Source organism: Nannobrachium achirus, assembly GCF_963921795.1.
Source record: "Nannobrachium achirus genome assembly, chromosome: 10".
In the NCBI taxonomy this organism is placed as follows: domain Eukaryota; kingdom Metazoa; phylum Chordata; class Actinopteri; order Myctophiformes; family Myctophidae; genus Nannobrachium; species Nannobrachium achirus.
In genome coordinates this window covers 57,727,870-57,742,869 of record NC_137819.1, presented here as the reverse complement: position 1 = coordinate 57,742,869, position 15,000 = coordinate 57,727,870, and the positions used below count along the sequence as shown (strand labels likewise).

General features: G+C 44.8%; 1 protein-coding gene across 1 annotated transcript in view; it reads right to left on the bottom strand.

Annotated features, from left to right (window-relative positions):
- The window catches only part of jarid2b (jumonji and AT-rich interaction domain containing 2b), a 153,856-nt gene that overhangs the window by 43,678 nt on the left and 95,178 nt on the right, over nt 1–15,000 (bottom strand). Inside the window, exons 5-6 of the mRNA XM_080735771.1 lie at nt 9,957–10,220; nt 906–1,129 (exon numbers count right to left, since the gene is read on the bottom strand). Of these exons, the coding sequence (XP_080591897.1) occupies nt 906–1,129; nt 9,957–10,220 (488 nt within the window). The remainder of the gene's footprint in view (nt 1–905; nt 1,130–9,956; nt 10,221–15,000) is intronic.

The following is a 15,000-nucleotide window of genomic DNA, read 5'->3' as shown; positions in this document are numbered from 1 at the left end:
AGTCATTTTAAATAAGCCTCTGCCGAATTGAAGAGAATTGAATTATTATGTATTGAATTATGATAATGGCCGAGCCCTTCGGTTTTACTCATATAACCTCTGGCTTGTCTTACAGCTACAGTATGTCGTATGTAATCACTTAACCTTTAATATGGCTTAGTCTGTGTTTTAACACAGTGTGTGTGTGTGTGTGTGTGTGTGTGTGTGTGTGTGTGTGTGTGTGTGTGTGTGTGTGTGTGTGTGTGTCCTTATCACACACTTTTAATACACACTCTTCAGGCTGAGGGGAACAAAAAAAAGCGTTAATCCTGCCAGATGACTGGAGCCATGTTGTTAAGATCTTTCTGTCTGACGGGGCGAGAGAGGTAGAGCGAGAGGGAGGAATATACACACAAAAAAAGGAAATAAGAGATTAAAAGTGTTAGAAAGAAAGAACAAGAGAGAGAGAGAGCAAGTTTGAATGAGTGAATCTCGCTGGCTGCCAAAAACCGGAACAGGCTGAAGTCAACAATCAGCGCCGCATACGGAGATTCCGCGGCGGGGAACGTGCGTGCCGAATCTGAAGCCGGAGGGACGAACGGTTCTCGAGATACGTGGATTACATACATGCACGCTCAGAGACTTCTTGCATTTATTGTTTGAGATTAAGATTGTGTTCGATATCCGATACATTAAATAAGTCATATTGGGACCCGATAACCGATCGGTGCATCCCAACAGTAGATATTATGTAGTTGACCTCTTCGTGGGTATCTTGATCGGTTTGCAAGATTAGCTGCGGACCGACCGACAGACAGACAGACAGACACACAAAGACAGACAGACGTGGCACATTCCGTGCATGCAGGGAGCGTGTGGTGCACCGTGTGCCTGCCTGGCGACGGGGGTTGGACGGCGTACAGTACCTGCTTGCGTAGCTCCTCGGCGGCCCTCCTGGGTGGCAGTCCGTTGTTGGCTGCAGCCTGCTGCTCGCGGGCCAGCTCCCGCGCCTCCGCTCTCTCGCTGCGCTCCCTCAGGAGGGGGGAGGGAGGGGGAGGCGGGGGAGGCGGAGCGGGCGGGTCCCTGCCGTGACCTCCTGCCTTGGGCCGCGGGCTCTCTCTGGTCCCTGCCTTACCGTGGCCGTTGAACACTGGAGGGGAGAGGAGGGAAGAGGACAGGATTAGATTAGATTAGATGCCTTTATTATCCACAAGGGAAATTTGTTTTGCTCGGGTCAATGCATATAAAAAACAATACATAAATATACAAATACAATAAAACACCCAGCAAAGTACTTCAGTTCTATAAAAAAAGTATGAGATGATTCAGAATTTTAAAAGGTATTTAAAAGGTATTTAAAAGTCAGTTTTTTGAAGAAAAAAAAACGATTTGCTTCTGGGACCACCCAGAAGCAAATATTTCAGTTACAAATAATGTTTGCTCTAAAAATACATATATTCCAAGTTTTTGCACAAAAATAGCAGATCTACAAGCTCGCAGCGCGGCACTCGGTGCCGCACTGTGAGCTTGTATATCTGCTATTTTTCAATAGTTAAAGCATTCAATAATTCTAGGCCTAAAAGGATTAAAAGTCAGGAGTCAGTTTGTGTGCCATTGAGCAGTGAGTGTGGAGGGCCGACCCCCATAACGGTTTCATTATTATACATCCCAGCTGTATGATAAACAACGCCAGCTGATATTAATACATTTAAAAATAATGTTTATACAATTCAAAATGTGGGAAGAAATGGTTTCCTTGACTGCAGTTATGCATGCGTGTGTGTGTGTGTGTGTGTGTGTGTGTGTGTGTGTGTGTGTGTGTGTGTGTGTGTGTGTGTGTGTGTGTGTGGTCTCAGCTGGTCTGTTTATCTGTGGAGTTGAATATGAACTGGCTTCGTATCACCATGTGATGGTACAATGGTTTTAAAAACAGACTAAGTACCTTCTGAAGTTTTATAGAGTCTGTTTTGCTTTGCCAGTCAACAAATCATCCACATTTTAGACGAGAGTATCATTTTTAGACGCCAATCGGGTCAATGCAACAGCGTATGTACAAGTCTGGAGCACGGAGAGAGAATAGAACATGATGCCCTTTTGTAACCACTTCCAACCTGGCATCCCTTTTTTGGCATTATTATAGGTGACAATTTTCCATGTCCCCCTCAGGATCTAAAGCAGGGACGTGCACAGAATGTTAGAGAGGCAGGGGCTGAAATTTCTAAAAGGGCCTTTTTGGTGAAAATACTGAACATTTTCGGTGCTTGATACCACACTGAACTATAAGCATAATCAAGTGAATACAGGAGATGTGGCGTAACGGCATGGGTAGGGCACAGAAAGGGCAATTCTTTGCTGCATTCAAGTTCAGGAGAGTTTAGACAAGACAATTCTCTTGAATGCTGCCTTCAGGTATGGCATGGAAAGAGGGGATTTACATTTCTTTCACCATAGTAAAACTGCATTCATGGTCTGGAGAGGGCACTTTTTACAACGCCTCATTGTGTGCTTGTAGATCAGCTGTTTTCACTAGTTTAAATCATTTTTAAAATGATAAATGCAAAACGAACGGTTCTGGACATACAAGGTTTCCACTCGACAACGACGATATGCAAGGCTTTAGCATTTGCCGTGCGTGTGCAGTTATACAATGTATGATAACTGCCTGGAAACAAGCATGTCATAAAGATAGAGTATATTTGCGGTAAGTGTCACTCACCTACTGTACAGCCAACCGTAAAGCATGCACGTGATCCACCCAGAGGCATAACTCTTAAACTAATAAAACGATATGCTAGTCTATGCAATAAAACCCAGTACTGTGTACTGTAGCGTCCCATCAGGCATAGATTCCATCCATATACGTCATGTTATACTGTGCTTTTTCAGGCTACTGTGTGCCGGCGCCAATGCCAATAAGAGAACATTAATGTCTCATAAGCTCCCCTCCGTAGTACAAAATAGCTTCACAAACTGCTGCGCTAGACCGCAAGCTGTGGAACGGAAAACGCCGTACAAACATTGAAGCGACAGGCTCTTGGCTAACGTATAGCTCACCAATCAGTGAAAATATGCATGATTTAGGGTGCGTGTGAAGACGGCTTTATGCTAAAATGTCAATGACCCGGTTCAAAATGTCTATAGACTGTTTCAACCCCCGGGCACTGACGCTGCAATGTGCCAGCTAACACACACGCATGCGTGCGCGGACTCACACACACACACACACACACACACACACACACACACACACACACACACACACACACACACACACACACACACACACACACACACACACACACACACACACACACACACACACACACACACACACACACACACACACACACACACAGGTTCTTTAGCTTTTATGAGGCTAACATTTTTGTTGCATAGAAACGTAACCACAAACGCTCTATGTAAATACCTTGCAACGTGTCACGATGTGAGCTTGTATATCTGTTTCTTTTAAGTATTTATATTTTTTTTTTGAAGGAAATTTAAAAATGTTGAAATGAAAAGTTCTGAAGGGCAGTGGCAGTGGCTCTAGAAGAGAGAGGGTATTTTAGTGCAACAGTGTGCATTTCTGTCTGCAAAGCCCATGGTCCCCGTGTGCGTGCGACGAGAAATAGATAGAATTTTGTGCGTGCGTGAGAAATAGATAGAATTTCAGGTCTCTAGCTCAGTGAGCAATGAGAGAGAAGGTCCTGGCAGTTTCGAAAGTGAGCTAAGCAAGAAGCTGTGCCCAATAAAAGCTGTTTAATTTAGCTATGTCAACATTGTACGTGGCTGAGATCCAGAGAGAGAGAGAGAGAGAGAGAGAGAGAGAGAGAGATCGGGGGAGGGAGTGACAAAGAGAGATGGGAGTGAGTAGGGCTGTCACGATATGACATTTTACATGACGATTAATTGTCACTCAAATAATTGGCGATTAACGATTTAATTGTGTTTTTGTCGTTGATAATTACATTTCTGTTTGGCTTTTAGGCTTTGAAGTCGTACATGGTAGATATGACACATAACCTAAATATACAAAGAAATTACTGACATATTTGACAACTTACTTAAAAAAATAACTTTTATAGTGGAAATAGCCTATCTACAAGCTCACAACGCGTCACGATTGGAAGAGAGAGAGAGGGAGATGGGAGAGAGAAACATTCCTCTCGTTCTCTCAACCTTTCATCTGACTTTCTGTCTTAATTCCTCTTTCTTCCTCTAATATGGCATGGCTATTGCCAAAAGGAATATTCTGACCCTCTGGAAAGGAGTGGAGGTGCCCGCTTTCAAAACATGGCTGGCAGAAATGACCAATTTATTGCAGATGGAAAAGATAAGATATGATGTTACTCTTAAGACGACAGTGTTTGTGAAAATGTGGCATTTTGCCTGATGAAGACGTAAAGTGGAAACGTTGCAGCCAGTTGCCTATAATAAAAGTAAGTTTTTGGAGCATATGAACAGTGTGCGGGCGTTTTTCTCCTTCCAATATGTGAAACATTTTCACATTTAATGTGGCAACCATTTCTCTTTCACCTTTCTAAAACGTCCTGAGGTTTGTACAGGAGTATTAACACCTCTTTCTTTTCTTCAAACCTTTTGCCTCCGTTCTCTCAGTGTCGTCTTCTCTCTCCTGGCTCTTTGCTCTCCTCCTCTCTCTCTCTCTCTCCATCTCTCTCTCTCTCTCTCACCGCCCCTCCTCCCTCCATCCTCCTCCTCAGGAGCTTGTATAACTCTGTTCCAGTAGGCGACTGGCCCACACAGCGTATTAAAGTGTCACATTTGACACCAATCCTAATACCACAGAATGTTCTCTGTCTGTGTGTGTGCGGAGTGCGCACGCGTACAGTACGTGTGTATGCACGTGTACGAGAGAGCCAGGCCAGCACAGCACAAACCCTGTTTCAAATCTGAATCAATGCTGAATAAATGGCCCCGACCAGCTATCCTGCCACGCTCCTTGCACATCGTGCACTTGTGTGTGTGTGTGTGTGTGTGCGTGTGTGAGATAAAGAGTGCCTATGTGTTAAAGTTATCTGTAACTCTCTCATCTGTTAGTCCAATACAGAGAATATCCCCGTAGTCTTATCCATTTATGTACAGTAGTATATCGTCGTTGTCGAGCGGAAACCTCATCTCCCAAGTTTCAAATTTGTACGTGCTTTCGGAAACTAAAGCCCTGCTCCATCATACAAGGCGGTCGCACAAAAGTAGTGAAAACAGCAGATCTACAAGCACACAACGCCTCGCACCGCGAGGCGTTGTGTGCTTGTAGATCAGCTGTTTTCACTAGTTTAAATCATTTTTAAAATGATAAATGCCAAACGAACGGTTTTGGACATACAGGGTTTTCACCCGGCAACGACGATATCACCGTGTGAGCGGCTAGCTGCTGGAGGCGGGAAGTTACGGTGGCCTCGTGCACGTGATACACCTGGTCGCAGTCAAAGCCCCTGCACTGCACGACATGCTGCTTATAGTGCTCTGTGTGTGTGTGTGTGCGTGCGTGCACGCGTTTGCATGTCCACACCGACTGCCACTGTGACCAACACAAAAGCAGTGCACCGGGTTCTCTCGAGGGTTCACCGCTCAGGAATCTCTCTCTCTCTCGCTCTTTGTCACGGAGCGAGCGATGAAAGAGCTGAGCAAACCGTTCACCTTTTGAACCTTCCTAGCGATCCTATGGCGACTTTGCGGGAGAGGAACGAGCTGATGGAGCCCAGTGTGGAAACCTCAGCTCCTGTCCTCGTTTCACGGGGGAACGCCTGGCCCCGGAGGGATCGGGTGTCAACCAAGGGCTACAGGGTGCGCGTGTGCGGGTGTGTGTGTGTGTGTGTGTGTGTGTGCAGGGGCGTCACAAGGGGGGGGGAGTGGGACTGAGTTACTAGGGCCCAAGGTGGAGGGGTCTTCATTATTTTATGCTTTAACTATTGAAATATAGCAGATATAGCTCTGTGAGCTTGTAGATCTGCTATTTTTGAAAAGTCGTGAAAATGTGTGCAAATCTTTGAATATATGTATTCTTTAAGCGAACATTTGTAACTCAAATTTTGCTTCTGGGGGGTCCCTGGAACTAAACATTTTAAGATGGGGGTCCCCGGCCAAATACATTTAATTTTGGGGGTCCTTGACATGAAAAGGGTTGAGCACCACTGACATAGAAACACAGGTTTTTCAAAAAAAATATATATCTATACTATAATTTTCTGGCCCTGTTACAGATGTTGTCCAAAAATCGGGGTGGGGGGGTGTGTGTGTGCGGGCGGGCGGGGGGGGGGGGGGGGGGGGGGGGGGGGGGTTCTGGCCCTGTTACAGATGTTGTCCAAAAATCATGCAGATCGGTACACAGTATCTCTGTAGCTGTTAAATGGAACGGGTATTTCTTACATTGATGCTCCTACATATTAGCATGCAAGCACCAGTTAAAGTTACTTTCCATCCCTCATATACTGTGTGCACACTGCACATCATTTCGGAGCTCATATCTTTGAACGGGTAAGGGCTAGTATATATATATTCAAAGACTTTTCACGATTTTTCAAAAAATAGCAGATCTACAAGCTTGTATATCTGCTATTTTTCAATAGTTAAAGCACAAATTAACGCGTAATAATGCGTTCCCAGTCTAAAAGGGTTACACCCCCTCCCCCCATGAAGAACATTCATGGGGGGCCTCGCAGTGAATCCTTGTACCCAGGGCCCAGAATCTGGTGCGACACCCCTGTGTGTGTATGTGTACGTGTACTGTATGTGTGTGTGTGTGTGTGTGTGTGTGTGTGTGTGTGTGTGTGTGTGTGTGTGTGTGTGTGTGTGTGTGTGTGTGTGTGTGTGTGTGTGTGTGTGTGTGTGTGTGTATGTGTATGTGTACGTGTACTGTAGTGTGTGTGTGTGTGTGTGTGTGTGTGTGTGTGTGTGTATGTGTACGTGTACTGTATGTGTGTGCGTGCAGTGGAACTTTTTTCTGCTGACTGTCTCAGATGCTGTTTATAGAAGTGCTGGTCTGAGAACAGCCTGACGAACCGACGCATTCCTCAGCTATTCACAGGATGTCAGATCAGCCGTTAGGACATAAGGACGGCATTATGGGACACAGACAACCCTCCCAAGGCTGGATACACTCAAATACTTACTGTACAACTTTAAGCCTGATTTATACTTGCATTGTGATAATAAATTAAGCATTGCCCTGAATTGATTCGCCACTCTAACTCGTCCTTGCATTTGTGGTGTGTGTGGGTGCAATTAAAAGAATACTTCACCCTCAAAATGACCTTGAAGTCATGAAGAATGTGTTTTTAATCACATTCCTTTATGGTGAATGAAGAATAAAAAACTAAGAAAATACTTGATGAACAACTGAAGGGTACAAAACGGGTAAAATGAAAACATCAGCTAACTGTAGCAAAAATGTGTTTTATTAACTCCTCGACCCAACTCTCACACAGTATAAATGTCATGTATCCAGTCGTACCCTCGTAAATGTTGGATTATACTGTGATACAGTATAGTTTCGTCTTTTGATTCTTCATGCGCCAGAAAGAAATGCCACAAAAACAATTCTCCATGAATTCAAAACATCTCTGGTTGAGTAATTGATAGGGGGGGGGGGGAAACATTCTTTATTGATCCCTGTGGTAGAAATTCATCTTCTTTGAGGCATCCTAACTATTAGGAGCAGTGGGGAGCTGCACTGTCATTCATAGAAAACTAGACCAGGTCACCTGGTTGTGCCAGACCCGCAATGAAAACTAGTATGGCACTGAACTAACACATGAACACACAGGATTTTATAGTCTCAGCAACAAAGCGTAGTGAGCTTGTAGATCGGCTGTTTTCACTAGTATGGCACTGAACTAACACATGAACACACAGGATTTTATAGTCTCAGCAACAAAGCGTAGTGAGCTTGTAGATCGGCTGTTTTGACTAGTATGGCACTGAACTAACACATGAACACACAGGATTTTATAGGCTGAGCAGCTGGAAATGTTTGTGAGCTTGTAGATGGGCTGTTTTCACTAGTATGGCTGTGGGGCAAATGTTTTGCAGCACTGAACTAACACATGAACACACAGGAATTTATAGTCTCAGCAGCTCGTCAGCCAACTCAACTCAGCTGGTCCCGTACAGGTGACGGCACTCAAGGCAATCAGCCGAGCAAGGGAAGGGAGGGGCAGATGAGCAGTCAGAGGCAAACACAGGCACACTGAGGAAAAGAGGGACACTGAGGAAAAGAGGGACCGACCGACAGACCGACAAAGCCTTATGTAGGCCGACCCCCTGGGTCTGGCAAAAAGACAAACAAAAGAAAAAACCAAAGCACTCTTCTGGTGAAAAAAGTTAAAATGCCTTCAATGATGTGGCTATTTGATAATGACATTAAATAAATGTCATTTTGTTAACTCTTATACCGCTACGGACGTTCCCGTTCGCCCCAATTCTTTGGGTCGCGCCGCGCCAATACGGCCGTTCGTTCGTTTACCTTGTTGATGTCCGTAAGCTGATGAGGGGTCGCGCCGCCGTGTACTGTAATCACATCGCCCGCAGTGATGGTCTTAAAAATCCATTATGCGTTAACATCAACGGAGACCAATTCTCTTCCGTGTTGATTTTCTCTGGCCCTGAGGCTCTGTGGCCAGAGACTGCTCTCAATGTATGGCAAGCCATACCGGCCAAATTCACATTAATTCTTGCATGACGCCGCCCTCTGCTGCCTGGTCTGCGAAAGTGCATTGTTGCACAATAAAAAATAATAATAATAATTAATAAATAAATAAATGTCTATCTATCTACTATAACGTCGCAAAGGTAAGCCGCTTTTTGATGGCACCAGACCCAATAAATAAATAAATAATCTGGCAGTAGTAGAGTTAAAAACTGGGATAACCCACATGTAGCGGCCCGCACAGCCTTCTTCAGGGTATATGAACGTCATCCATCTTGTACACACGTTTATGTGTCTGTATGTGTATTCACCAGAGCTTTATATACTGTATGTATATGTATGTATGCCCACCACCACTGCAAGTGCTGTACGTAAGGCGCACGTGGACAGCTGTAGCGGTGCACGCTTAACACCTTGTTAGGGCTTAGAAAACCAAGTGCTAATTGGGGTGGAAGTGCTGTAAGTCCCGCGTGGCTCGTCCCGTGTCTGCCGCAGAAAGCAGAAATGCACACTTGAGCGATTTGCGGGAATCGTTCGTTCGGCCCACTTGACTTTGTCTGCCTTATTCTTCCCCGCTATTCTTCTGTCCTCGTCATATTCTCCAAAGATGGATGCCTGTCGTTATGCTTTGTCTGTCTCCTCCTGTCTCTATGGCTACGGCACCTTCCTCTCTCAGCCCACGTCCAAGAGGGGAGTGAGTGAGTGATCCGGAGAGAGTGAAGTAAAGGGAGTCAAGATAGGAGCCATTTAGGCCTGGAATTGTTTTATACTTTAGCTATTGAAGAATAGCAGATATACAAGCTCACAGTGCGCGCTGTGTGCTGCTATTTTTGAAAAGTTGTGAAAATGTGTGCAAATCTTTTGAATATATGTATTTTTTTAAGCGGACATTTGTAACTCAAATTTCGCTTCTGGGGGGTCCCTGGAATTAATATTTTGAAATGGGGGGTCTGTGGCCAAATACATATCATTTTGGGGGTCCTTGACATGAAAACGTTTGAACACCACTGATCATAGAAACATAGGTTTTTCCAAAAAACGTTGGAAGGATTTAGAGGACACTTATAGAATCGGGTCAAAATATTCAAAGCCTTGCACAAATGTTCACGATTTTCAAAAAAAAAATAGCAGTTCCACATAGCAGATATACAAGCTCACAGCGCTTGCATATCTGCTATTTTTCACCAGCTAAAGCATAAAACAACGGTTAAAGAGGTTTCAAATCTAACAACACAACACAGATTCGAGGTCTAAACGAGGGGGAAAGGACAGCCAAAGGAAGACCCTTTAGGCCGTAGGCTGCGGTCCTCACCGTGTCCGTTGAGGGGGTGTCGTGGCGGGGGCTTGTTGCCCTTGCGGGGCGTGGAGTGGCAAGAGGACGAGGACGCCGTGATCTGGCTGCCGCCGCCGCTGCTGCTTCCTCCTCCTCCGCTGCTGTGGAGCAGGAGGTGAGCACCTCCCCCTCCTCCTCCTCCCTGCACCTCCGCTCCCTCCTGCTGCTCGCCGTCCTCCGCCAGGTCCTCCTCCTCCTGGGAGCTGCCAAAGTAGGCCATGTTACTGGGCAGGGCTGCAGAACCTGGAGGGAGGGAGGGGAGGGGGAGAGGGAGGGAGGGAGGGAGGGAGGGAGAGAGGGAGGGAGGGAGACCAGGGACGGGCACAGAATGTTAGAGAGGCAGCGGCTGACATTTCTAAAGAGGCACTTTTGGTGGTGAAAATATTGAAAATAGCAGACCTCCGAGCTCACAATGAAAATAGCCGACCTTCCAAGCCCATAGCGCGTCGCAGTTATGGGCTTGGAAGGTCGGCTAATTTCAATGCTTGATTTTTTTTGTGTGTGTGTGTGTGTGTGACGTGTCACTTATGAGCGTTGAATGTTTCGTGGTCACTTTATGTATATAATATATTCTTCTTTTTTGCAATAGCTATTCGACACTATGTTTATATTCTTCTTTTTTTGTGCTTGCTTTTTGGACAACAGTACTCTTTTTCTTTTTCCTACTTCTTTGTAACTTGTAACCTTAAACTGCTGTGCTGCCTCTGGGCAACTGAATTTCCCCTGTGGGATAATAAAGGTATCTATCTATCTATCTATCTATCTATCTATCTATCTATCTAACACAGAGAGGACAAGTCTTTCAACATAAGATGCTGCATTAAAGTTCTGGAGAGTTTGGACAAGGCAATTCTCCTGAATGCTGCCTTCAGGTATGGCATGGAAAGAGGGGCATTTGCATTTCTTTCACCATAGTAAAAACTGCATTCATGGTCTGGAGAGGACACTTTTTACAGATGGGTAAAAGAGCAGGGGCTCAAGCCCCCTTTGGTGTCTATGTATGCACGTGCCTGAGGGAGACAGAGGGAAATGGAGAGAAGTTATCCTCTATTAAGAGGGAAGCATTATTCTCCTAATCCTTTAAAGCAGCTGTAGAGCCAGACGGGATGTAGGAGGAACATGTTATTATATTAATATGCCATTAAATATATGTAATTTTTCATTCACGATAGCGATAGAGTATTCATCAATGCCAACGTGACACGGGTGAAATGCGAGGTAAAAATAGAACCGTCTCCAGGACTCCAGGTGATGATTGGTGATATAATGATTGAATTTCATCACTTTTTAACCCAGGTGGTGCCCTATTGACTCTTTGGACAAAAAAATAAAAACACAACACAATGTGCAGATGCAGTACACAAGCACACAAAAATAGGAAGCAAATACTTTTCCCCCCAATCATTCAGACAGTAAACGGCTTGGTACCGAGTCACAATAAACAAAGAAAACGGCCAATCTTGTAGATCAATAATAATAATCACACTAATATTTACCTACTTGCTACCGCGGGGAAATTCGGTTTAAACTCAACCCAGCTGTTAGTGGTTACGTTTCTTGCTCAAGGACACTTGGCCGGTTGTGAGCTTGTAGATCGGCTATTTTTTGGCAAAGACATTTGATAGTGAAAAAAAAAAGACGGTATCAAGTACGTATTTTATAAGTACGGAGGACGATCTCACGATAAATTAAATCTCCACGATACGTTTTATCACTTTTATCCCTACGGCATTGTACAGCGAAACCTGGTTTAAGGTTTCAGCCCTCTCGGAGTGCATGGAGGACACAACACGCAACCCCGTTCCACTGTTTCCAGCAGAGTGGCCCGAAAATGTTGACAGTAGTAATTGAGATACAGCCCATAAATGGGCCGTTTTGTGACAGAAGGGCTTTAAGAAGCCACAGGTCCTGTCTGCCGCTCGGCAAAGATAATCCCAACCTCAAATCTGTCACTTTCATTCTTCCAGACGGGATTACAGTCAATCTTCCCTCTGCAGCTGAGCAGAAAACTGCCTTACTTCACTCCCTCTCAGCATCTCTCTGTCAGTCTGTTTCTCTCTCTTCACTTCATCCATGTGTCTATGTCTCTCTCTGTCATCACCCTCTCTCTTCTCTTGTCATCACTGGAAAGTCTACTTCAGCATGTGCAGTGTGAGAGTGCGTATTGTTTTTATGAAGGGCGGCCAATAATGTAAACTCAGTTAAGCGCAGACATGTAAATACACACCACAGTTCCGCACGCGCGCGCACACACACACTCCCATAGAGGTTTGTAAACTCCAAAAAACTTTTCTTAAATCTCATAATGTTTCACTCATAAATCAGTGTGAAAACAGTTGGCTCTGAAAGACAAAGGCTGACGGACAGACAGAGTCAGACAGACAGAGTGTGCAAAGTGCAGTGGGGGCCGGCAGGAACATGTTTGGATTGAAATATAAAACTAGAGTATATACACACAGATGCAGTAAATCATAACTCACCCAGGGAAGGCGTCCCGCCCCTTCACTGGGCTGCATTATATTTGATCAGGCCACAACAGAAACAGCAGTGGAACCATGGCCAACACTTTAGCGACATACCGGTCTGTGCCACGAGCCCACGACTCACGAGAGAAACCACATAGAAACTAGTCTGTCTGTGTTATGTGTATACAATCCTTACAGCTCATTAACTCACCATTTAATATAGTATATCTTCTGTGATTTTATTGTTACTGATTTTAACCGGATAACCAGATATGTTGTGTGCATGTGTGCATGATTAATAGAGAAAGAAAGACAGCGCATAGATAAGACATTACTGTAGAGTAGACTACTAGTAAGACGCCTCAGGGCGACAGCCATCTGGCCAGTGATGTATATCGGACCAGTTGCACCAGACCCCTGCATGATAGTCAACAATGTGATGTCAGAACATGCCCATATATGGCATTCCCAGATATGCGCTTAATATTGATGACATCGGGACAGGGATCTCCATGTATGGGCATAAAACGGACAAGGACGTAATTAATTTGCAAGTGTGACTCGTGATGACATCAGAGATCTCCATATATGGGCATAAAAGGGACATCAAGCCAGAGCGTGATGTTAGAGCGGCAAACCCATTCTGTTAACTCATACAGTGCCTATCCCGAACTAGTTCGGGATAATTTGGGCCGTATTAACGTCCTGAGTGCCTATCCCGAACTAGTTCGGGATATCATTTTTTTTTTTTTTTTTTTTTTTTTTTTTTTTTTTAAAGCCATACTGTGTAAGTTGCCCAACTAGTGGTCATTAGCCCTATAGCAAACCGCGGTCGCGTCCGCGTCTTTCGTCCGTTTTTCGTACCTTCAGACCCCCGCGTCTGCCTCCACCTCGCTGAGATCTATCTTTTAAGGGGTCCCTTGTTCCTGTGCGTTCAGTAATTCCAGAGATACGGACTCCTTCACCCTGCCTGGTAGGCGAAATTACCTAGAGAAGGGATGGTACAAACGGGCGACAACAAATATGGCTGCCATAGCGACCCCACTTCAAGATGCGCTGTGATTGGCCGGCAGTTGTATAACCCTCGCTGTGATTGGCCGGTAGTGTGATGACGCAATTTTGGCGCGAGATCCGGGTCCACGGCAAGGATCTCAGTTTACATATAGAGAAGGCTTTACAGGCTGAAATTCACGGCGCGGATCTTCTAAAACTTTTGTGATTTAATAGTTAGGAGAATTTTAAGATTTGTTTTATAAAAAAAAGTTACATAGTACAACTTTAAGTTACTTTTTTTTTGAACCCCATTATATTCTGTTTACACGGCCCGCGAGAGCGTCGCGCCGCCGATATTTACCATCCACTCCAATGCAATCCAGGATCTTTAGAGCTCATTTTCTCTGTTCCAAGCATATCCATGAGGTGTGCAAGGTTTAATCATGGCTAAATCGCCGAAAATAGGTCTTCTAAAATGCTTGGTAGCCAATAGCTAACTTCAAGCTAACTTCATCCTGTTCCTGTAAATGAACAGAGGAAAGTGTTCTGGTGCATCATGGCTGCGCAGGGCTTGTGCATGTAACAGTGTATCTTTATGATGAATTCTTTGGCCACTGGGCGCCCTCTAGTGGTGAAAGCTGGCACTGATAGGGTTAAGAGCCATAGAACCACAGCCAAACCCATAGAACCACAGACAAACCCATAGAACCACAGACAAACCCATAGAACCAGTAAGACTCCCTAATCGGGAGATAAGCGACCGTTGGTCGCTTATCTCCACAAATAGGCCAAAAGTTTGTTTTACCAATTATCAAGACATACGGGCAGTTGACAGTTTGCCATGGTTACTCATTGAAGTTGAATCTCCATATATGGAGTTAACCTACGCATCACACTAAGTCTGACCTCACCAGCCCATATTTGGGCATGAGCAACTTATGTCTCCATATATGGAGATATGATGACATCACACAGTCCTCAGCCGATGATGTGGCGTGATGTCATACAATACACAAACGAGCCCTACAGTATAAAGGGGCAATTCTTGCCAGGAAAGAAGCATTTCTTCGACTCAGACCTTATCGCCAGGGTTGGCTTATAGCAGCTGTCGGTAGGACCATATATGGATTCTGTTAGTGTGGATCTCCTAACAGGGCATCATCTGGGATACAATCCCTTTTATGCCCATATATGGAGATCCCTAACAGAATCCCTTTCATGCCCATATATGGAGATCCCTAACAGAATCCCTTTTATGCCCATATATGGAGATCCCTAACAGCATCCCTTTTATGCCCATATATGGAGATCACTAACAGCTAACAGAATCCCTTTTATGCCCATATATGGAGATCCCTAACAGAATCCCTTTTATGCCCATATATGGAGATCCCTAACAGAATCCCTTTTATGCCCATATATGGAGATCCCTAACAGAATCCCTTTTATGCCCATATATGGAGATCCCTAACAGAATCCCTTTTATGCCCATATATGGAGATCCCTAACAGAATCCCTTGTATGCCCATATATGGAGATCCCTAACAGAATCCCATATATGGAGA